General features: G+C 35.6%; 5 protein-coding genes across 6 annotated transcripts; 1 reads left to right on the forward strand and 4 right to left on the reverse strand.

The window, feature by feature from the left end:
* Positions 1–683: 683 nt before the first annotated feature.
* On the reverse strand, positions 684–3,029 carry LOC110844289 (altered inheritance of mitochondria protein 3). The gene is made up of 3 exons (XM_022090458.2): positions 2,418–3,029; positions 2,195–2,350; positions 684–2,059 (listed from the first exon to the last, which is right to left on the reverse strand). The coding sequence occupies exons 1-3, from the start codon at positions 2,547–2,549 to the stop codon at positions 794–796; spliced, it is 1,554 nt and encodes a 517-aa protein (XP_021946150.1). The 5' UTR covers positions 2,550–3,029; the 3' UTR covers positions 684–793.
* Positions 3,030–3,903: 874 nt separating this feature from the next.
* LOC118434296 (phosphatidylinositol 3-kinase 2-like) lies at positions 3,904–7,882 on the reverse strand. Of its 2 annotated transcripts, none has more exons than XM_035847408.1 (2): positions 7,411–7,882; positions 3,904–6,487 (listed from the first exon to the last, which is right to left on the reverse strand). In XM_035847408.1, the coding sequence occupies exon 2, from the start codon at positions 6,363–6,365 to the stop codon at positions 4,383–4,385; it is 1,983 nt and encodes a 660-aa protein (XP_035703301.1). In that variant the 5' UTR covers positions 6,366–6,487; positions 7,411–7,882; the 3' UTR covers positions 3,904–4,382. The 2 variants fall into 2 exon arrangements, with proteins under 2 accessions (XP_035703301.1, XP_035703302.1); XM_035847409.1 differs by lacking the exon at positions 7,411–7,882 and adding an exon at positions 6,908–7,385.
* Positions 7,883–12,669: 4,787 nt separating this feature from the next.
* Positions 12,670–13,717, forward strand: LOC110844011. The gene is made up of 2 exons (XM_022090090.2): positions 12,670–13,153; positions 13,222–13,717. The coding sequence occupies exons 1-2, from the start codon at positions 12,990–12,992 to the stop codon at positions 13,469–13,471; spliced, it is 414 nt and encodes a 137-aa protein (XP_021945782.1). The 5' UTR covers positions 12,670–12,989; the 3' UTR covers positions 13,472–13,717.
* On the reverse strand, positions 13,699–15,168 carry LOC110844010 (uridine diphosphate glucose pyrophosphatase NUDT14). The gene is made up of 6 exons (XM_022090089.2): positions 14,742–15,168; positions 14,595–14,638; positions 14,446–14,510; positions 14,125–14,344; positions 13,975–14,051; positions 13,699–13,898 (listed from the first exon to the last, which is right to left on the reverse strand). The coding sequence occupies exons 1-6, from the start codon at positions 14,820–14,822 to the stop codon at positions 13,747–13,749; spliced, it is 639 nt and encodes a 212-aa protein (XP_021945781.1). The 5' UTR covers positions 14,823–15,168; the 3' UTR covers positions 13,699–13,746.
* A 2,402-nt stretch (positions 15,169–17,570) lies between these two features.
* LOC110843953 lies at positions 17,571–19,096 on the reverse strand. Its single transcript, XM_022090022.2, has 4 exons — positions 18,708–19,096; positions 18,512–18,645; positions 18,237–18,378; positions 17,571–18,143 (listed from the first exon to the last, which is right to left on the reverse strand). The coding sequence occupies exons 1-4, from the start codon at positions 18,945–18,947 to the stop codon at positions 17,697–17,699; spliced, it is 963 nt and encodes a 320-aa protein (XP_021945714.1). The 5' UTR covers positions 18,948–19,096; the 3' UTR covers positions 17,571–17,696.
* Positions 19,097–22,502: the final 3,406 nt, after the last annotated feature.

A 22,502-nucleotide genomic window follows, 5' to 3' on the forward strand; every position in this document is an offset into this window, starting at 1 on the left:
TAGGTAGCGTCGTTTGAGATAGCTACGAACTCATGAATGAGGTCGCGCACTGCGCCACGAGGGCGCAAAGTTGGCGCAGAATGCACAATTTCGATGCTTGGAGGCCAATAACTTTGCTCTGAAGCGTCGTACGTTGGTGTAACTTATATGAATTTGGGTGAGCTTTCAAAGATCTATCGAATGCAATAGTTTTCAAAGCCACACCCCTTCAAATGGAGATAACTCCTCCCCCAGGGGGTGTGGTCGCACTACAGTCATATAATTTGTCTCATCCGTCCCCAAACTACCTCATATGCATAAATAGCTCAAAAAAAGTCATAAAATAATTTCTGATATTTCCTACCATAAGGCGGCCCCATTGTGCAGTGTGAGTGCGCATATCCACTAAAACCACCACCAACAATTTCTTTGTCCAGTCATTGTAGGGTGGAATTTAGATGCTGCATGTTTTTTGTGTGATAAGCTCCTAGGTTGAGGACTGCATGAATGAATGGATTTTGTCTTATCTTTCTTATACTATCAGTTGGAATTTTGTAATTCTGAAAATCAGAATAAAGTAAGCTATGCAACATTAATTCTAGATTTTAGAGGTAATAAGTAGTACAATAAATAAGGAATGCTGGAATTTTCTATTTGTATGCATTAATCATTAATCAAGTGACTTTGACATCGTGGAGCTTTTGTTATTGGTTATATATTGTAGCATATTTATTTGTATGCATAGGACTCAAGTAATACATTCTGAAATACGGATTTATAAGAATTTTAGTCAGATAGAATCAATCCCGAATGTTTATGCTAGTTTGAACATGCGATCTGTCGATGAGGAAATGGAGGAAGAGTTATTGTTGGACTGCTCCTTGTTCTTCCTGTCCCTCCTTCTTTTACTGCTATTATTTCTTGACCTCCGTTTAGACTTTTTCGGTTTCCTTGTCGTGGACGATGGGGGAGTTGTTGTAGTGGTGGTCGTGCTGGTTGTAGTGCTGGTTTGAGGGGAATGTTTAGTAGTTTTTATTACAAGTTTCTCTTTTTTGTTGGAAGACTCTGCAATGTTTGTACTTTCTTCTTCCAAAATTGCAATTTCCGGATCGTGAGGATCATCGTCGTTATCATCTTGTTCCTCAGATGAGACTGGGGGAACAGGGCTAAGACTATTTTTCTTCCCTCTTCCTAAAATATCCTGGATGGAACCTGCATCCCCACCAACGGTAGAACTAGTCGTGGTGGAATCACTTTTGGGAACGTTTAACCTTAAAAGTGGTTGTGTTCTCGGGTTGAGTTGACCCTCTCCATAACCACCTTCTTCTCGCACTTGAGGGGCACTCTTTTGCTCGATAACCAATTGGATATCTGGATGGTGGAGCTCAGGAATTGCAGCTTTTTTGTACACACAAGCGGACAACTTTCTCTGATAAGGATACACCGTGCACAAGTCACTGTACGTGAGAACACTTACTGGTGGATTTTTTATGGCGAAAATTTCTTTTTGAAACACGGCTGGAGAAAGGATAGATTGTTTTACAACTTTGGTGGTTGATAACTCCTTGACCGGAAGAATTGGTTGTTGTTGTACAACTGTATCCACTTCCACTGGTGGTTGTGCCAGGATGGATATGTGGGGAGTCTGAGGAGGGTGGTAATATTGAACTGGTTCTGGTTGTGTCACAAGGTGTGGTTGTTGATAAGTATGATAATATACTTGTTGTGGTGGGGATTGATGCTGAGGTTGTTGTTCTACAAACTGATGAAACACATGCCCTTCAGGTGTTACGAACTGCTGCAAAAGTGGTGATTGAAGTACTGGAGGCTGGTGAAAGTACTGATATTGTGGCTGGTAGTAAAGTTGTTGAGGTTGCTGCGGAGGCTGAGTCTGTGCTGGTGGAAGATAAGCATTCTGTGGTCCAGGGGTCACAGGGTCGCGAACTATTTGTGGAGGTCCTGCTGGTTGTGAATGACTGCTGCTGATGAGTTCCCTGTTTTCTTGAGCTGGTTGTTGACCATGCATTACTTCATTTCCATACTGGTCCACTAATCGAATGGGTCCAGGCGTATAAGTGACCTGTGGGGAATTAAATAATCCAGTAAAGAAGGGAGATCCTAACTAAAGGGTAGACAAAATTGATCGGAGAGTTGAGAAATAAGAAGATAATGCTATTTATTGTGTAAGAATGGATGGAAAATAAATTCAGATAACCTGTTGTGTTCCAAGTTGTTGACGTAGTTTGATGGAATTTTGAAGATTTTCTGCCAGAAACTGGGTCGCTTGTTCGGACGTTGTCGCCTCCTCCAAAGCACGTGTGGCAGCTGCATGTTGCTCAATTACTTTGCTCCCGTAACCGGATGTAATTATCTACGAACATTGGTATATCGATATCCTGTTGTATGCGCTGGAATGCTGTATAGTTAAATCAACTCACGCCACGTTGTGACCTTATTATGGCATCGCTTGTTGTGGGTGTTACTTCCCGAAAAAATACGCGTCTCCGCTTTCCCTCTGTGCCACAGAAGTGTGCAACTCCCACGAACAATAGGAGCAAATGTGTCTTCATATTTTGCTAAAATTACTCTATCCTCGTATTGCACCTATTCTGAAATGACTAATAAGAATGCCTCAACTTTTCAATAATAATGACACTAAAAATCATACGCAAGTCAGTTACTTCTTGCGACAACTTCCAATTAACGACTGGTGATGATAGAGTAAATTGCATGTCAGAGCAAGTCCCCTTAGTTTTGGGACCTATAACCTATGTAATTGGTCCAAAATGAAAATCGTCCAAACAACAAACACGATAGGAATTTCATTGTTTTTAAGAAGACGATTGAGTGGATGGAATATAGGTACGCTGATTGTACCAAGTATAGTGCATACTTCTAAGAATCTAAGGGTCTGCAGAAATTGGTAAATAAATAAGCAGCACTTAATGGTTGCAGGTAGCCTAATTTTTGATCTTGAAGTAGCTTACTAAAAAATGCCCCATAAAAGCAGAAAAAAGATTTATGATTGTAACACCCCACATGACATGCACGCAGTTGTATAGTGCTATCAGTAACTGGTACATAAGCTGTGAGAATATCACCAAGATGCGAGTATAATGATGAAATTAATTGCACCTTGTCGCTTTGATTGTACACTTCTTGATGCGATTTTATGGGAAAAACTTGCACAGTTGCGTTAAAGATGAACTGAATGAATTAGACATGTATTGTCCATAGATATGTACATACATACAGATAGGTGATATTATATGTTATGCATTGATATACATGTATTTATTTAACTTTATAAGCTGTAATATGTATAAATGTGTACATTACAAATGTATGTAAGTAATGTATATTATGCCAGATGCTGAAGGTAGCTAGAAATGGTCATCTTTGATAAACTCATACCTGAAGGGTCATCGCATCTAAGTCTTATATAAGTAATGTTTATAGTTTTAGCAATTGTTGTTGTATTCATACGTCAAGTACATGCAACAAGAGAATTTTTTTAACTATTTTACATACCCCTTGCCGATCAATAATTGAAAAAATGTAAATTATCTTCCACAAATATACATAGTTGCACTTCGACAAAAAAAGTTGTTTTATGTATAATTTGATTACGCCTAATTTTAGGATGCATCGTGACTTTAATTTTTGGTATTCCACTTGGCTGATCTTGACATTTCTTTTTTTGTATAATGATCTGTGGGGGAATGTTGTTGGTTACATAACTGCAGCTATTTTGTTGATAATTTTTATGACACGTCGACTGTATGCATATCTATAGATGAGAATTTGTTTTGGAAAACGTGCATGCACAAAGAAATTGATTGAAAATCAATACCCAAATGAAAAGATGATTGACTGAATGATGCGTTTCATGTAGATAATTTTGATTTAGAGTGACGTGATTGGTTAGGCAAATTACATTTGTGATACCACAAGCATCCATTAAATCTTTTATTGATAATCTTGTTTACTACATAGATATAAATTTATACATAACTTTAAAATGTGCATTTATTATGCGGGTACCTACCTTTACACTGCTTTACTAATTATATTAATTGTCATATTTATATGTGCCGTAATTCTAGCCTAGTATTTTATAAGTAATTATTTTAGCAAACAACCAAGTTATCAGATTATTGTAATATTAATTATAGTCTGCATGCAATTTTCATGTCGCATGAATTGTACTTAATTAAACATGTGAAATAAAACTACCCAATGATTAATTAAATTAAATATGCATTAAAATGACAGACGGATATTTCTAGCAAATTATAGAATCCTACAAAACTGAGTCACAACAATCATAAGTCTAAAGGCATGTACACAAAACAATATTTAATTCAAAATAAAAAAATTATCAACATTTAAGTAACCAGTCTTCAACCAGATTTAAAAGCAGGGATGCATTTTCTCAATATTTTATTGTACCTTTTCCCATCTTCACACGAGGGTGGGGTGGTAGTCTCGATATTTATTGGTTTGGGAGTGGTTGCCTCTGTTGTTCTTGGTTTCAAATTAGGTCCACGTGGCTTGATCTGAATAACTGGGGAATTTTCGTGTCCAGGTTTTGCACCCGGTAAAGGGCGTCGAAGAGGTGGTCGCCTGTTTCTAAGCAATCCTGACAAAGGCGACTTATTTGGCTCTTCTTCTTGTACTTCTGCTGTTTCTTTCGGAGAATCGGCTTCAGTGCCGTTTTGAGCGGTTTGATTATTTTCTACGACGACGGTCCCTTCCAGGGCGTCCAAGTTTCCGAGGACTTCGTGGCTCTCGGGGTCTACTTGCGACACAATCGGTGCTTCTGTGCTGGTAGTTGTTGAAGAGCTGCCTCCCAATCTACGATTCCTCAAGTTGGCCAAAGACAAGGGGCTTTTTCTCGGAGTTTTGCTTTGGATTGCAGGTGCTTTTGTCGTAGGTGGCGACGCAATTAATGAAGCTTCAGTGTTCTTTTTTGGTGTCAGAAACCTCTGAGCGGATGCCTGTCTATTGGAAAGTCTATCCAAAGCGTTTGGCTTCCTATTGGACAGATTTCGAGAGACTGGTGGTAAGCTATCTGATGACAAACTTGTTGCGTTGGAAGAGATATTAGGAGAATCATCGGAATCAGCAAAAACCGTAATGGCATCCGATGAAGATTCATGCTCAGAGTCTGGAACCAAAGGTGTGAGCAATGTCTTCTGCGCGATGGGGGTTCCTGGCCGATGTCGCATCCTTCGATTCAGTGGAGCACTATCTTGTTGGGCTTGAGCATTGTCAACTGGATTTATAAAAGTTGTAGAACCACGGCCAAGTGCAAAAGGCTTACGACTTGCAAACACGTTGGAGTTAATTCGTTGCAAATCAGCATCATTTAAATTGGGAGATTGACGGGGTCGGATTTTGTCAACATTATTAGCATTGTCACCATCGTTTGTAGATGTTGCGGTGGTGGTGGTAAATTTTTTCCGGCGAAGAAGGGGTTTGCTATCAGTGGTTTCATATTGAGGTTGGATCTCCACTGGGTACAACTTCTCAGTTGTTCTGATTTGCTGACGACCGTATTGCCGTCCACTTCGAGAAAACGACCCCCTTGAGGGATTTGGGCTAGTAAATGCTACTGGAGTTTCCGAACTAGTTGCAGGGGCATTTTCCACGTTTTTTACCTTCGCTTGATATGTTCTCCTCTGCCCAACAAATCTCTGGGGTCGTGGAGATGATATTTTATTATTATCATTATTATTCTTATTATTATTGACAGCAAAACTCGGTCCTCCAGCATAATCAATAACCTTCTTGGGCTTCCTTCTACCAATAGTTTTTTTATTGTCTTTTGCATTTCCTGTTTCCTTCTCATAATTGGCAGTGCTGCTCTCAATATTGATTGATGGAACTCCACCCTCATTAACATTCTGGTCTCTTCGCATCATATCGATGGAAGAAGGTCGCCTCTTTTTATTAGCACCATTACCGTAGGATTTTTTAGGTTGGAAACCGGTATCCACGATTTGACTAAATGGGTTATAATTGTTTGTTGAAGTGTCAACCTCGGAAGGAATTGTATATCCCTTTTTCTTATTTTTGTTTTGACGATCTCCACCCCAAGATGTAATTGGTTGAAGAGTCGATCGTCGCTTGAAAGTGGGTTTTATCGTAGTTGTGGATGGGGTTTCCGGGGTTATAAAGTAGGATTGCGCCAAGGGGACGAGATCCTCAAATGACTCTGCGAAAGCATCATCACTTGGTGCATTTCTTTTCAAGGGGAAGCCGTAACCTTTCTGATTAATTTTTCTGGGGAATTCAAGGGCATTTCCTCCCGTTAAATTTAGACACAGAATCACAAACGTAGCAGTGCAAATGATAACGTTATTGGGATTAATAAGAGTCATTTTTTCAAAGATATCAAGATTTCAATGATGAATGACTTTTGATTTGAGGAAGGTGAGGAAAGTTGTACAGGTTGGTTTTGTGATACGGATTACTGACTCACGATCGTAGGTTTGGCAAAAATCTGAAAGAGAATTTAGTTTATATTAAGTATTAAGACCTGCATTTAAATCATCGTTATACTCGATTAACTTTAGTGAACTCAGATTTTTATCTTTTTAAACAATTTGACTCGAGAATTTCTGTTTGTGGTTAAGATTGTGTTACAGAAAGCATTCTCTAATTCATTTTGGGTACCACCCTGATGTTAAGTGTTAATATGATGTGTTCTGATTAAATAATTTGATCATTTGTCGAAACATTTTGTTGAGTTTGCCAAAAAGTGATGAAAATACGGAAAAGGAACTGAGCACCTAAATAAGTATTATTGATGTACAAGTCTTACATAACCTATCAAAAAATGCTCGCATTATATAATAATTGTCAAAACTAGAATATATATCATTTGAAATTTCAGCACAAAATTTTTATATAGATTGCATACCATTTAACAACCAATTCTTCTGCTGAGCACGACACGGAACACCTTACATATGTGCCAACGACGCCTTTCAGTTTCTTTGTTTCTACAGCATAATGCTGGTTTTCTTTACTTCATATGAAAATCACTTTTAGTCAAATATCACTAAATTTTCAAAACTAGACGAGCCAGTCCCACCTTCCGGAATTATATCTTGTGCAAACATGCACGCAATGTTTTCGTATGATTTCAAAATTCAACACTTATCAAACTGTATAATTAGTAAATAAATAGGATTATTGTATCACTTTTTGCTCGCCAACACTACTTGAGACGTGGGAGGCAACAATCAATCTCATGTAACAATGGATGGATTCGATATAAATATTTCTTCACACCAATCAGGTCAAGTGCTCTTTTAACTCTGACTGACTCTACTTTTGTCTCTGGGATAAAATTGAGACTTGATGTTCAGATTCATAATATAGAACCAATACCAACCAATCTCTTAGATTTGGATTACTTACAACATCGTATAGTGAATTAGTGATCTATTTTGGTTGAGTGGAGTCGGGTCGTCTATCCTTCGACTTCTCTCAAGGGAGTTACTCTTTGATACTTTGGGTTACTGGTACTACAATCACACACAAAGTAGTCTCATGTAAATTGTTCTGCAACAATCACTCAAAGGCCGAAACAAAGGAAGACAAAAAATGGTTGTCATCTTTGGGTTGGGACAACCAAAATCCAATCACAACAGATCAGACGTACAACTCTTTTTAACAACTCTTTTTGGACCTTTGGTAGTTCACTCACTTTGCGTAAAGTCAGCAATGTGCATTCCAAGAATGCCAAAATTATTCTTGAGTTAAAATAAACTCTTTGGCAAATGGGAAAGGCACGTACTTACATCTGCACATATATAGAAAAAAATGAATCACACTAAATAATATAATATTTCAGCCACTTGATTATTCTGCTCCAACTACATTCCACTTATGATTAAATAATGATCTCTGCTGCTGCTGCGTTGTGATTCTGCTGATGCCGGTTTGGTTGACATATCAAGCGTAAAGCGTTTTTAGTTAGGATATTTCTTACGAAGAAATTTCTAACTTTCAGTTTCGTTTCATTTGATTCGATTCACAGTTGTTTTCAGTAATAGCAAAAAAAGTACGGATTGAAGCACTTATCTTCACATCTAAACGAGATAATTGCAACGTATGGCAAATGGCACAATGATAATCGTCAGTTATGGTATTTAGACAAAATCAGAACATGATGTACACTTCAATTTTCGTATTTTGCAAACAAGCAAAAATAGATCATTATAAAGTTTCAGTAGGTATCAGAAAGCTTACTTTATTAAAGAAGAAGATTATGATAATGATTGTTAATGCATTTAAAAGTTGTCAATTACACAAGCCATATGCACGAATGCATTTGCATGCATGCATTCTTGTACTAGTTTTTAAGCTATCACTTCAAACTATAGATACACAATCCTCCTGCTCACCTATATAAATACATATTTAGGTTTCTAGCTGCGTTTTGTAACTAGTACATGAAAATGAAGCAGGAATGGTAGAAAGTAAAAAAAACGTCACGTCGTCATCCCCAATGAAGATGATTAATGTAATTTATTTTTGATGTGCGATATCTTCTTGAAATCGCCCACTTGGTTGTTGTGATACATATATTTATGTACATACGTATGTACATTCTGATAAAGGTAAAAAGCGTGCTCAAAAATTCATGACTGCCTGGTGAGTGGAGTGAAGATTGTCAAGCCTACCTTAATTCGAATGCACTTCTTCTTACGCAATCATAACAGTGCCTAAAATAAGTGTCACAATCTAAAGATTCATACAACATATTGTACGACTGGCATTAAACACCCACGATTTGAAGTAGTTGTAATATACATAACTGTCACTGTCAGAATTATCTATGTAGAAACAGGTAGGGTTCTTGTGAGCAGTTAGAGGCATGTATAAGGATCGTCTTCTCGTATTATTTCTACATTTACAATTATACAATTGAAAGGGAAGTATATTTTTATCGATTATAATTACAAGTTTAATTGTTCATCGCACTTTTTGTCCTAATTTTACCGGTGCAATACCAACTTATGTATATATTTGCGTGCCTGAAACGATGCGATAATGGATTATCAGGTACAGTACAGGAGACATGGAGTTATATAATAATAGAGGGTGCAGGGGAAGTTTGACCACAAATAAATGCATTTGTTTGCTGATTTATGAAAGTTATGAAATTTCTTAGCAAAACAAATTAATCGATTTGAAGACGGTAAAACTGTATCGCATATATTTTGTTCGAACATACATTAAAAAATTATTATTATAATTTTCAGCTAATAAACTTTTGTATTGCATTATAGCGAAAATATATATGTAACAAAGTCGTGTTTTAAGGAATTAATCTCGTCGACAAATTGGTTATCTTCATTTTTGATGCGTGCAATAATATAATCTTGTGCAACAAAGTGCATAATATGCATCATGCACTGTTCAAATATCTGATTGCAATAAAGTGAAATTGCAAAAATCCAATCACAATTAAAATGCAACTCACGACTTCATGACAAAATACAGATTCAGTCAGCTTAAAATTTTATATTTATTTTCACAAATGCATTACTTATCAAGTAGTATGTTCACATGTTCAGAGTTTGCAAGGACATATTCAACAACTTCAGCGTAATATCGTATTATCATTCTCATCCGATACATTATAAATTATAAAATCACTACCATTAAATTGTTTCGGTGTTGAGCAACCAGACTTTCTGCAAAAAAATTTCCGAAATTAAATAACTCTGACCAATGCAATGGAAAATTGATTGACACAAATTTGGCAAATAAATATACCTCATAAATTTAACTCGCTGGGTTTACGAGGTTAAGCATAATCCCTCCAATATTTTAACTTTTAGTACTTGTACTTTTGTTTTGTTCAACAATTTGTTGTGTTTTTAAATTCCTCTGCTCTTTAAAGTACAACTGAACTAGATGCAGTCCCACCATTGGCACACACACTATCGTTATCAGATATCTCGCTTTTGGTAGCTTCATTTTTATAATTTAACAATAGTTACTTATTGCAATTAAGACATTTAATAGCGAGTTTAATTCACGATATCAATGTGACTGTATGGCTGTGAACCTACTTCGAAGTTTCCCCGCTGCACAATTTTTTTCATGATGAAAATCAACTTTCATAATAAAGTGATCGGTTTTCGGAGAATTTTGACCCCTAGCTTCCTAGGCTGACCTATATGCCCCGTGTTACAATTAGCCCTTAATCCTCCTCAAATCGATCGTATGCTTTTGTCCTGTCCCTTACTTGTATGCAAATATAAGAGACTTACATGTTGAACATGAAAAAATAATTTTTTTGTGTATTATATGATCCATAAATACATTTAATTGTGGTTTGAGTTTTGAGTGGGTTAATTGGGTTTGTTACTTGCATCAATTGATATTGTTGATGAAAGCATCCTATATTTTGAACCAATTGTAGATTGTATTTAGGAATAGCCAAAATGATCTGGCATACATATGCGACAAACTTTACCTGAAATTGTTGTTGAATCTCAATCACAGTTTCGTATGGATTTCTAGTTGCACTTTGATTAGGATTTGATACATCTATAGAATTTGTAACAGAAGTTACATATAGTAAATACTATCAGCAATATATGTATAATTATAATATTATGCCTGTGTGAATTATTTCCTTTTCATGTATAGAAATACTACCACACACAAGAATCATGACAAAACAAAAGGCGTTCCCGAAATTTGAAATTTCATATTAACGAACATTACAAGATGAATTGTTAAAAAAATACAACGTTAGTAAAACATTCCATGCCGATTTAGGCTCAAGCTATGAAATAAAAATCGCATCGTAGAGAGGTTAAGATTAATAACAAAACTTTAATGAATGACAATATTTAAAAATCTTAAAACATTTCGTACATATTTACTTCAACAACTTTGAACACAGGATTACATATATTTTTCAGCTCACATGATCGTTGCAATTATTAATTAGTGCCTCTTTGATATTGCTTCTCTATTGTTATGAGAAAGTATTTAAACTACATGATGTCCACACTTTCCCAGTGATTATTCATCCGCATCGAGAAGCTCCGAACCCGAACAGTCCTGAAGGAATACATAGGATAAAATGGTATGAATTTTGGAATTTTTGAGAAAGAATTGGAAACTGAGTCGTGTTTATCAAAATAAAATTCAAATGATGATCGAAATTCGGCATTTGTTGCTTTCTGAAGGAAGAATTCTGAATCTTGTAAAAATCGCATGAATTTTGAAAATTTAAAAGAGAATTTGGAAATTGCGAGCATTAAAAGTGGTATGTACAGTTCAAAATAAAATTCACGATTTTTGAGAAGATAGAAATTCCACAGATGTAGCAAATTTCTCAAAAAATACAAAGCAAGAAAGAGTTTTGAATCTTGTAAAAATCGGATGAATTTTTTCTTTAGGGTAAAAATTTGAAGGTCATTTTAAACTCTAAAATTCACGATTTAACAAAAATTCAACCTTTCCAATCCTACAAATATTAATACAAAGGAAGAATTTGTAGAACAAAAATGGTGTTTCGCGTTACCTGAAGGAATGCAGGACCCTTCGCAGCAATCTTTATTCCTTTCGCATCTATCATTGTTCTTCAAACACTGGAGAACAAAAACGACGTATTTGTCACTTATGCTCTAAGATCTAATAAGTTCGGATACTCATTTCTTATTAATTACCTGTCCACCATTGGGATGATCAAAATTGTTTCCCGTCACATCACCATTTACTTCCGAAGGTGTTGCGATGAGAAGAACGGCAACCAATAATCCCAGAAATATAACGGTAGACTTCATTTTATCTAAAGCTGCCGGAATCTCTGCTAAAAGTTTAAACCCGATAAAAATTCGTAGCTATTATTTCGAGATAACAAAGTAAAGCGTAATCTGTACAAAATATAATTTGTCGAGGTTCCAAATGAGTATAAATTTATTCTTTCAGCTTAATCAGGGTATTTCGTTTTTTGGGCAATTTGTTTAAAGAAAAATGAATCATATGGATGATTAATTCTATATCTTACCACGTATCTACGTCACAACGTTGGGTTTGGTTTCCTTATACAATTTTACAGCAGAATTTTTGCTGTAATAGGCCTGTTTATAATATGAAGAAATGGTAACCATTTCCAACAGGGTTTGATCCTATTGGAAAAAATCTTCCCCTAAGCTAGGATGGGATGGAAAAGGGGAAATTATCACCACCATTTTAATGCTTGTACATATGTACAAGATTCACCCTTTGTTGAAGGACGCTGGTAATCTGGATGGTAAGAAGGATGGGATCATAAACTTGTAAGCATAAAAGGATGGAGACAAGCAAAGCAAATATGCAACTTGTCAATTGTCCCAACTAGACTTTAGGACAATTTTGTCACTTGCGTAGAAAATTGTTTATTAAACACAGAGTTTGAAAATATTTAGTCCACTGTATGTGGTGATGAAATATGTAGTAGTGTAAAAGACATTTATAAGTCTATGCATCTATGTTTTTGTTTTAAGAAACCATGAATCATTATGAATGATACGTATTTGCACGAGTTGATATCGATGCGATAGCTTTTTTACGGTGCTTCTGCGTATGTACTTTATACTCTGCGTATTGAATTAAGGTGATATCGAATGGTTAACTGGAATAATATTAGTTCTGTAAACATTTCGGTATTATACTTCATGACTGATGTACTTTGATCCAGTAAACAACTTAAATATACACCTATTACATTTTGTTCTGTTTACTGCGTTGAAAAATAACAAGTCAGGAGTTGTTTAGCTCATCCATCATCAATGCTTTTGTGAAATTCAACTGCCCTGGTACTTTTGTAAAGCTCGCAAATATTTTTTGCAACCCACTAACAAATCTATTGCGTACTTATTGTGCAGATCAAAATATTCAAATATTTTACGCACAATTTTTGTATAGTTTTACATCAAACAAATCTTAGCATTATGTAGAATATTGTAATTATTAGTATATTTAAAATGTTCAGAGAAAAAGAAAGTTTGTTACATGACCGGGATGAGAGATCCCGATTAATCCAAGACCCCATAATTTGGACAGGAAGCCATGAGTCCATGGATCAGTACCGCTTCGGGAGGGCCAAGAAGAAGAAGAGATTCCAGTGGGTGATCTTTTGCGGTGTGACGTAAGTTTTCCAAAACACCTATTCGTACCACTGATACAGAGATTTTCATTCATTCTGATTTATTTCAGGGTGTTCTCATTATTTTTATTCATTGTTCTCACTACAACGATTATGAGACTGACGGATAGTGAAACACCGGTGGGAACAGCACCCACTACAGCGCATTCACCTCTCACCACACAATCCAGTATGCCTCCCCCGTCTACCCTTATAGATATGTTACTGAATGTGACATCTACGCGTTCTAAACCTTCGACGCCATTGTCGACAAGTTTGCTATTTTCAACAGAGGCGGACCACATCAACCAAATTACGTAAAGGTTCGCTTAAGATATTTAATGGATACTAGTCAGAAAAACTAACTATATACAATGTGTTTCTGTGATTAGTATGTAAAAATTCGAATTAATTATATGCCAAATTGGCTCAATGATAAGTATCTGATTTATGTATTGACTGCTATTTATAAAAAATTGATGCAAGTCTTGTGTATAATTATACATATACCTTTTATCATAATTAACAGAAATAAATACGCATCGAAATGGTGTATGCAATAAAATATTTATTACAACCATAGTTTGGGACTAATTTTATTTTGGTGCTTTGTGTGTAAGAAACCAGAGAATTGCAAAAAGAAATCCACCAGGACTAGGAACGTTATCTTGTTCAATAAACTTTCGAATTTCAGGTACCGTCATTTCTACAACATCAATAAATTCACCCTCATGCTCCAAACCGCCTCCTATATAGGTAATAAAAACGTCACTTTAAATGACAGATACATAGACGAAAACATTATCGTTTCATAGACTTATTACCTTCATGAACTTTCATTTCATCAGTAATTTCTGCATAAAACATGTTATTTTTGTCGCCACTTACACCAACTCCGGATCTAAAAAATACGACGTATGGTCACATCATACATAGTGCATGAATTCTGTCGAAGTAAAATAACTAAACTACACCTGTAGCCGATAACTTTCTCAATCTTGTCCAGAGGTACTTCATAACCACACTCTTCTAAGATTTCTTTTTTCACAATTTCAGCCAAGGAAAGCTTAGGATCGTCCACAATTCCTGCACAGAGCTCAATCGTAATCCCGTTCTTGGCCGGAACTTTTGTCCAATCCATATCTTTCACTGAATTGTCCCCCGTGGTAGGAACGGAATTTCCGTAATATACGGCTGACAGACACAAATAAGGCAAAGGATAGCATTATTTGGTCAGATAATGTCACGAACAATTCAGTTTTTAAAGCAGTTGAAAATTAAATTTATATGAGAACCTGGGCGAAACTGCTTTACGAACACGAGTACGCCTCGTTTTCGGTTGAATAAAATGCAAGAAACACTGCAAAAAAATAATCAAAAATAGGGTTAAGAATAAGATTTTATATGCCATATTAATGAAGTTGAAAATAATTTGTTATTTTACCTTTCATGAAGTTTAACAAAATCCCAGAAGCGTTCTTTCCCGTTCTGAAAAGTTACAAAATGCTACATAAAAACCAAGAACTCGTGAAGTACAGGAAATTCTCAAAAGAACATATGGATTAAAGACAAAATATTGAAAAAATTAAACCTGCTTGAATGTCATCCTTAGAGGTTTCAAAAACTGAGATACAGGCATAGGCTGCAATTTTACGTCTTGAATGTCTTCCATGTTCACAGGTTAAAATATTAAAAATATATTCTAATGGCAAATAACTGGGTTTGCAATCAGGAGATTATAATGAAGACACGTCGGTGAAGCAAATAAAAATATTGCAAAATATTGATCAAGCAAACCACTCAAGAAGAATTAACATACTTCAAAAAATTTTGCGGTCTACATTTGACAAAGTTGGGGCAGAAGAGTCTGCATATGCACGTCGTATGAAGATAACTTGTGCCAAACCCCGAATAATTTTAATTGAATAGTGAGATGAAGATAGTATTTATAGGATAACATAAAGGTTTAATTAATGACACGTATTTTTATAAGATTGGTAAACTGGACAGCATGTTGGGAGTACTCATTTAAAAATAATTTCTGCATTAAATTTGTCGTGTACATATACATATGTACACTAATATGTAAGTACGCAAGCATGTTATAGGATTGCTAACGACTAGGTAGCATGAGATCAGATGATGATTTGTAATGTTTTAATTATAGCGTGGTTGTAATATCCATAAATACTCGTAAGTATGAATAGAAATAACAAAAATCATTTGAAGTACTATACGTCTCAATGAATGATATTATTTAAGTACACTGATCAAAGCAATTTCGAATTGGATTCAAGCTAATTTATTATTTCGAACCCTTGTAATTTTGAGTCCATTTTTCATTATGAGGCATTTCAAAAGTAAGGAAGAATGCATTAATTGTGAATGAGAAAAATACAATGGAAACTGGATGACCTAACTTGGCATGATTTTATACTTTTATTTTTGAGTTATATACCTATACACATAAAAGGAAATCTAATATTGTCATGATCAAAATTGACGATTATTGTCTGGCCCCTTCATTGATTCTTCTAAAATCGAGTCCATAATTGGTTGAGATATAAATTGTCGTCTACCAACCATTAATATAAATTAAACGCTAAGTCTGCAATATGGATGTAGGTATTTACAAATTTTCGACTTTCACCTTTTGTCGTTACCAATCAGTCCGATTACTTTGATTCAGAACTGTTTGCTGTTACCGTACGGTATGATAAACACATATCCGATAAGCCTAACTTTACGCGCAATAAAATGGGGAACAAAATCCGATGGTTAATGATTTAACTTTAAACTAAGAAGCTTTTTCATGTAGTCTCGATCTGGGACAAGAATATGCTTGCAACATAGGAAGTGAAAAAAGTATTAAGCTTAAGAAATCTTATACCGAATAGACTCAATATTCATGGTAAGCACGTGGAAAACTCTCACTTCGACTATGTAGTACATAATGTACATGTCTGTGTATGGGTATGTACATGTGTATATATGTACTGAATTATAGGAATAAAACCTACTTAACAATATGTAGATCCATAAAATAAAGTACTCGTTTTAACGAGAAAAAAAATGCCAAGCCGCATGAGTAAGCTTAATTGAAGAAGAAATACAGCAAGATAAATCAGAACTGTGAGCGAATCAAAGAAGATTTAGACACTTCCAGAGTATAAAAAGAAAAACTTTCTTTGATAGTTTTCTTCGGTGGCTAAAATCTAATTTTAACTTTCACCTGAAAATGCCACCTTCATTTGCCAAAAAACAGAAGCAAAGCAAAGCAAAGTTCAGAACAAAACAGAAGCAAAGCAAGCTAGAACAATGTACATACGTAAGCTTCAAACCCCTCTCTTCCGGAAGGGAATAAACTAATTGACCTAGTTTGGCCTTGATAAGTCAATTCAGTTGAAATTTGTCAAAGAAATTATATAGCTTTTAACTTTAATCCCATTTGCAGTCCAACTGTATGATACTACTGAAACACCTACACGGTGGTTAGATCGAATATGCATGTAGTGTGGTCTGATCCTCGAATAAGGAAGTCAAAGGATTTGCTGCCAAAGTGCGCACATACGAACTTTCCCCACCCGTTTCCTTCGTTTTTGCTGAAATTGCTTGCATTAAAATCCTCCATGTTTCCACTCCAAGCAGAAATAAAAGTACGGGATAAGGCAATGCAATTTTCAGCCCTCACCACCACGCTCATTTAATTTATCCCTGCCTTTGTACTACAGGCTGTCCATATGTACATACATATGTAAGTCCAACACCGCAGCCCTCCATCGCTCTCTGAGGGAAAGAAAAGTAGGAAAAAACGGAGAACAAAACTTGATTTATCTCTCCTCCCCATACCTTGTTTCTATATTAAATATACTGGAACGTATTAGAGAGAGGAGTCAATTTATAGCTGGCGTATATAGGAATATAGCATGAATTTTTGCATCTGAGATACAACTTGAGTTTTCAGTGTGTGGCCAGAAGAAATTTAATAAAAACGTTAAATGAGCTGTAAACCTTGATGGGCATGCCTAGGATTTCACCAATATTCGACTATGATATATTAAGTACAATCCACTGCAAACCTTGAGTAAAATCATGTCCTACATTGAAGTAGCATCATGGCGACAACACGATGGCCCATCATCTAGACTACGCAATCCTTCTGATTTCTCAGCTACGAGTTACTGAAACTGATGAAAGTCCAAAAAATCAATAGTTAAATCGGTTTCACATGCATGTATGCATCATCCTTTACTGGTCCCAGTTTCCGCTTTCCATGCAAATCTTGGTTGCAGAAAGAAACTAACCGATGTTAAATATTATGTATCACGCACATAAAATTACGATAAATTCAGAGTCAGTAATAAATAATCATGTGTAGTTACATTTACAAGCAAGCGTCGATTGTGCGACATAGCAATAGTACATGTGTAATGTTTATGCCGAATCGTCGTCGTTCCTTGAATTTATTGTTCATTTAATTTATCGAAAATTCAGTATATTTAACAAGGGTGTTCTACTGCCAAGACAGCAATTATATGGACATTTATTAGATCATTCTTGGAACAAAATGTGCTACCAGCATGCCATAATAAGTTGGCCAAGAGTACTCGATAAAATTTGAGACAAACTCTTGAGCAATAGTTTGATCAGGATCGGTTGCACAGGAGGCAAGGATTCCTTGTAATAATGCCAAACCTGTGTAACCACAGGACCCAATGTGATCAGTAATTGATCCTGCTTTCTTGAGTAAAGTGTCACTACTTTTGCCCCCTTCTGCAGCAGAGTCCCTATCAATGTCCAACCTGGACCAGAGAACGCAAAGGTCATCGAAAGGTTGAGCATCTGGGTCGAAGGGATATGGACTTGTGGGGTCAGTGGAATGGTAGTGCGAAAGGTCACAACTGACTACCACCGCCACACGCTTCTCCTGCAATTCTGATTTCAAGAAAGTCCAAATGTCTCGTCCTATTTTCACAAGATCCGGAATTTTCTCCTGCATAGAGTAAATTATTATTTGAGAGATCAGATCAAGGTGAAAACTAATTGATCTATTTTCTGGACAGAAAGTCGGTAAAATTATAAATACCGGAACTCGAGCATAACTTGTTGGCATTCCAATAATTACTGACTTCGGAGGGGAAAGAGACTGAGCTTTATACGCCTCGTTGATAAACCACATTGGAATTGCCTCTCCCCAATTGAGAGGTAATTTTTGATTGTCGGGAGCCCTAATAGGTACAAATATATATTTTAGCAACTCCCCTACTTTTTATATATATTTTTAAATTATTTAAACTTAATTGGTCATCGTTGTGTCTATTTATACATGAGAAGAATATTGAAATCCTTTTACATACGTACCCTACCATCAGCATCTCTATCAAGTTTCCACTTTCCTTTAACGAATCCACTAGTTTTATTGTAATTTCCGTATCGATTTCAATATCTGCCTTGAAGTTCACCCAATCACCGTCCCACTCTGCACTTCCAGAAGACTGTCACAAATCAGAAGCTATAAAATTGTCCTTTTTAGCATCACAGTAAAATGTAACTGTACCATTGTGTTCCCATGTGCCACGAAATTCTCTCTGAGTCTCAATCCATGAGGCGTGGTAAGAAAAATGACATTGGGTTTACTTTCGACAAGTATTTTTGCCTGCAGGTTCATGGCGGCGTGAAGTTTGAGACAGTCCCGTTTTGTGTTGGGCCTGTATGCCGGAACTTTAGTCAGGTCTCGAGTAGAAGGATCCAGCGAAATAGCTCCATGAGGAAAAATGTAACAGCCGACAAGTGGCATTGTGTTGTTTTTGAATTAATTGCTGCTTTCAGGGACGCTCTGTCACTCTGCCTGTCAACAACTGGGAAACTGGTTTCAAAAACTGACATTCAGTAATTATTACGCACATTAGACCATCATTCACTAAATCTCTCTTAGGCTCTGCTCAATGTGATATCCATAATCAACATACCCTCGATATTATAATAATGTTATTGAGCCACCAATAACAGACCTACGTGTTCAAGCATTGCATTGGGTAGATAGGCAAACATTTATTTGTTCACACAACCTATAGAACAAAACTACAAAAAACGCCCATGGGATCATTATTGAGTGTAGTATATGTATATGTAGTACACATTAATGACTGGAACGATCTCAATAATGAACATTTATGTATTTACATATCAACCACGCATATAACTACCTATATTTTCAAATAAGGACGGCACACTGCACAGTTGGCATGTAAAAGTACAGTAATTTAGATGGTGTTCTCTCTGTATAAACATAGGTATATACATATGAAGCAACAGTTAGCTATATTTTAATATATTCACCTACATACTTATCTATCACTTCAATTTTCTTGGAATTAAAAAAACTTACTTATATACTTGGCCTACCTACTTTTACATGAGCATATTTAGGAGGAGTACAAATGCAGTTAATTTTCTATATTATACCCAGAATCAGCGAGCTAATAAATAGAAAGTTGTTCACATCGCCAGAGTTAGAGCGCACAAATGTACAAGGAAGGAGCCCATCCGCATCCCTTCTTGAGTTAGGCTGGCACTAACAAAAGAAAGTCTGCCATCCATAAAGTTTTGCTCTAATCTAACTTAACATGGCTTTCTCCAATGCCACTTTCCCACTTTCATCGCCACGTGGGCACTGCCTACAATGAAAATTAAAACGAATAAAATTCACACGTAAGAACACTTATTGGGATTGAAGGCTCTGTAAATCTAAGTAACGAGTTTCTGTATATGCTCTAAATGTCACACTGATAAATAAGTCTCTTCAAAGGGCAGAAGAGTCCGTGCTGACGGAAAGGGATAAAATTTAAAGCAAGTATTTATGACCCTTCTCTTTTGGGAATTTATCCAAGTACTGAATTTGACCTGGCACCTGGCTCGTTGTGACTTTGGGATGGTTAGATAGAATTAAAGTGATAGGACAAAGGTGACCATGATTATATTTACATGCATTTAAATTCCCAAACAATTAGCCTTGCCTGTACGTATGCACATGCTGCACTGAAAACTTCTAGTGAAAGTAATGGAAGTGGAGTTAAACCTTTGCCATAAACAAGGATCTGCAATCTAATTTTCTTTAGGAAATCTGCTTGTTTGTCACCAGGTTTACAGACATAAGACTCGCCATAAGAATGCAATGCGTTTTATTTGGTTTACAACGAAGCTTTAGACTAATTGGCATCAAATTATGAATTAATTACTTACAAACTACATAATCGGTATATGTATGTACGTATAGATAGTATACATGCGCTTAATTGTAAACATATTGTATATATATTGTATAGATATGTAAATATTACCATATCCAACTCATGATTTTCATATCCATTACCGTTTAAGAAATTTATTCCGAATTTATTTCACCGAATATATATTAAATGTTTTCGCATACTTTTCGATCCTGATAATTCGTTGAATCTGTTGTATTCATAAAGTATTTATGACACGAAACATTTAATTGTCAGTCCAGAAGTAGTAGGTTTGTGTTTAGTATGTCATAAACTGGATAAAAATAACCGGCTTCTACATAGGTAAAAATTTCAACTAATCAATTTTCTTTAGTGGAAGTGCAATTGTGCTAAATTGATTTTTATTGATAAATCGTATACCTTGATATCATGTCGTCTTTATCTTAATTGACATTCAGTAAATACTTATTAGGGACATAAACCTTATAACGGACATGCACATATGTATATTTACAGAGTTTTATACTAAAAAGTTCAATCTTATGTTCCTGTCGAGTAAATGGTTGAAATATTTGTTGTTGATTGTTATATTTACTTATAAAATCAATTGTAGTTTAAAACGAACTAGCATATGTAGCACTATGATAGTTAGTAGTTAGATTAGTATCGTATGATACCCAAATAGAAATCTGCAAGGTAGCACATATTAGTAGGAGCTGGCTGATATGGAGTCGATTTTATTGTGGGCAAATAAATATGTAAAAAGCAATTTGAGCATCGTGCTTACTGGTGTATACATTGCAGATGGGAATTTGATTGCTTTGGCTTCTTACTGTTCTTATATGTATGTACAACAACCGATATCAAACTATTTCAAGAAAACTTTCTCGTATTAAATTTACCCTGTGTAAATGTCTTAAAACCAAGCACATAACTTTGTCTAGAATCTTGTCATTAAACCAAATTACTAAAAAACTAACTAACTAACTACATCCGTACTTTGAATCTAATGGTAGATAATTTCATCGCAAATTGTGATGCGTAATCGGAAAGAAACAGTACACAATACTCCACAAATCTACACTTATGTATTTTAGAACTTTTCTTTATGTGAAAATCGATTTGAAAAATAACAAATGAATGTACGAGTTAAATTGGCGAAGTTAAGTGGATAAGCATCCTTGTTTGAAAAATAAAGAACAAGGGGTGTGGTTTGAAGCGATATTCAAAACAATATAATGATGGGAGATTGCAGAGTAAAAAGACACGTGTGTACAATGTGTGAGCATGTACTTAACTGAAGGTTCACGTTCAAGCCTTGTTCAGTACTTACTTTTGGTAAAAGTTGCGATTCTACGTCTTCCTTGATCCGTTTATCTTAGAACACAGCAAAAATGTTCTCCTGTTCCTTCTTTTCCTCCTTTTCGGTTCTCCTATATTACAAACTGCATTTTGGATTTTCATATGTATGCAAATCCTCTCCTCTAATATGTACAGTATGATAGGATGCTCCACTTTATTGGCTTGAACCGCCAAAATAAATAGAATAACAAATAAGCCTTAAAAATGATGCATCATTAAGATGCGGTACAAAGCACAGCGATAAGATTTTGACTGCGGTTCTCCAATCCTTGGAGGTTTTGAAAGACTAACAAACAACGCACGTGCAGGTTTCTTTGCATTATATGACCATAAATTAAATTTAACTAACTTTTATGCTGTATTTTTATGCGTATGATTTTAGGAGTATGATTTGGTTGCAAAGTGCACAGGGAAAACCACCTGCTGAAAGGTTAGGTAATGTGAGCCTGATCCTAATCCTTTAGCATTCATTCGTTAATAATGTTGAATATTAGTTTATTCATGTAAATAGTCAGTTGAGTTACACGCACATGTGAAAACGTCTAGGGTTTCCGTTGTGTAAATATTTTGCTGGAATTTCTAAATTCCTTCCAGAGAAAGTACTTAATTGTGATCACTTACTTATTAATTATCCCTGCACATTGTGAAATAATAGATAAATACACAATCCTGATCACAAAGTATTTTTAGTTTTGTTCATACTCTTTGCGACGAAACTTATTCATATTGGTTTTTCGACTGGATTTTTAGTGTCTGCAACC

The sequence above is a fragment of the Folsomia candida genome, unplaced genomic scaffold, assembly GCF_002217175.1.
Source record: "Folsomia candida strain VU population unplaced genomic scaffold, ASM221717v1 Fcan01_Sc002, whole genome shotgun sequence".
NCBI classification, from domain to species: domain Eukaryota; kingdom Metazoa; phylum Arthropoda; class Collembola; order Entomobryomorpha; family Isotomidae; genus Folsomia; species Folsomia candida.

Coding starts and splice junctions, on each gene's coding strand:
- LOC110843953 (XM_022090022.2), bottom strand. CDS start 18,947: ATGCCACTTGTCGGCTGTTACATTTTTCCTCATGGAGCTATTTCGCTG. Junction 18,646..18,707: donor TGGCACATGGGAACACAATG/GTACAGTTACAT, acceptor GATTTGTGACAG/TCTTCTGGAAGTGCAGAGTG. Junction 18,379..18,511: donor ATAGAGATGCTGATGGTAGG/GTACGTATGTAA, acceptor TGTACCTATTAG/GGCTCCCGACAATCAAAAAT.
- LOC110844289 (XM_022090458.2), bottom strand. CDS start 2,549: ATGAAGACACATTTGCTCCTATTGTTCGTGGGAGTTGCACACTTCTGT. Junction 2,351..2,417: donor TAATAAGGTCACAACGTGGC/GTGAGTTGATTT, acceptor CAATGTTCGTAG/ATAATTACATCCGGTTACGG. Junction 2,060..2,194: donor AACAACTTGGAACACAACAG/GTTATCTGAATT, acceptor AATTCCCCACAG/GTCACTTATACGCCTGGACC.
- LOC118434296 (XM_035847408.1), bottom strand. CDS start 6,365: ATGACTCTTATTAATCCCAATAACGTTATCATTTGCACTGCTACGTTT.
- LOC110844010 (XM_022090089.2), bottom strand. CDS start 14,822: ATGGAAGACATTCAAGACGTAAAATTGCAGCCTATGCCTGTATCTCAG. Junction 14,511..14,594: donor TTTGTTAAACTTCATGAAAG/GTAAAATAACAA, acceptor ATTTTTTTGCAG/TGTTTCTTGCATTTTATTCA. Junction 14,052..14,124: donor GAGAAAGTTATCGGCTACAG/GTGTAGTTTAGT, acceptor CGTATTTTTTAG/ATCCGGAGTTGGTGTAAGTG.
- LOC110844011 (XM_022090090.2), top strand. CDS start 12,990: ATGTTCAGAGAAAAAGAAAGTTTGTTACATGACCGGGATGAGAGATCC. Junction 13,154..13,221: donor GTGATCTTTTGCGGTGTGAC/GTAAGTTTTCCA, acceptor GATTTATTTCAG/GGTGTTCTCATTATTTTTAT.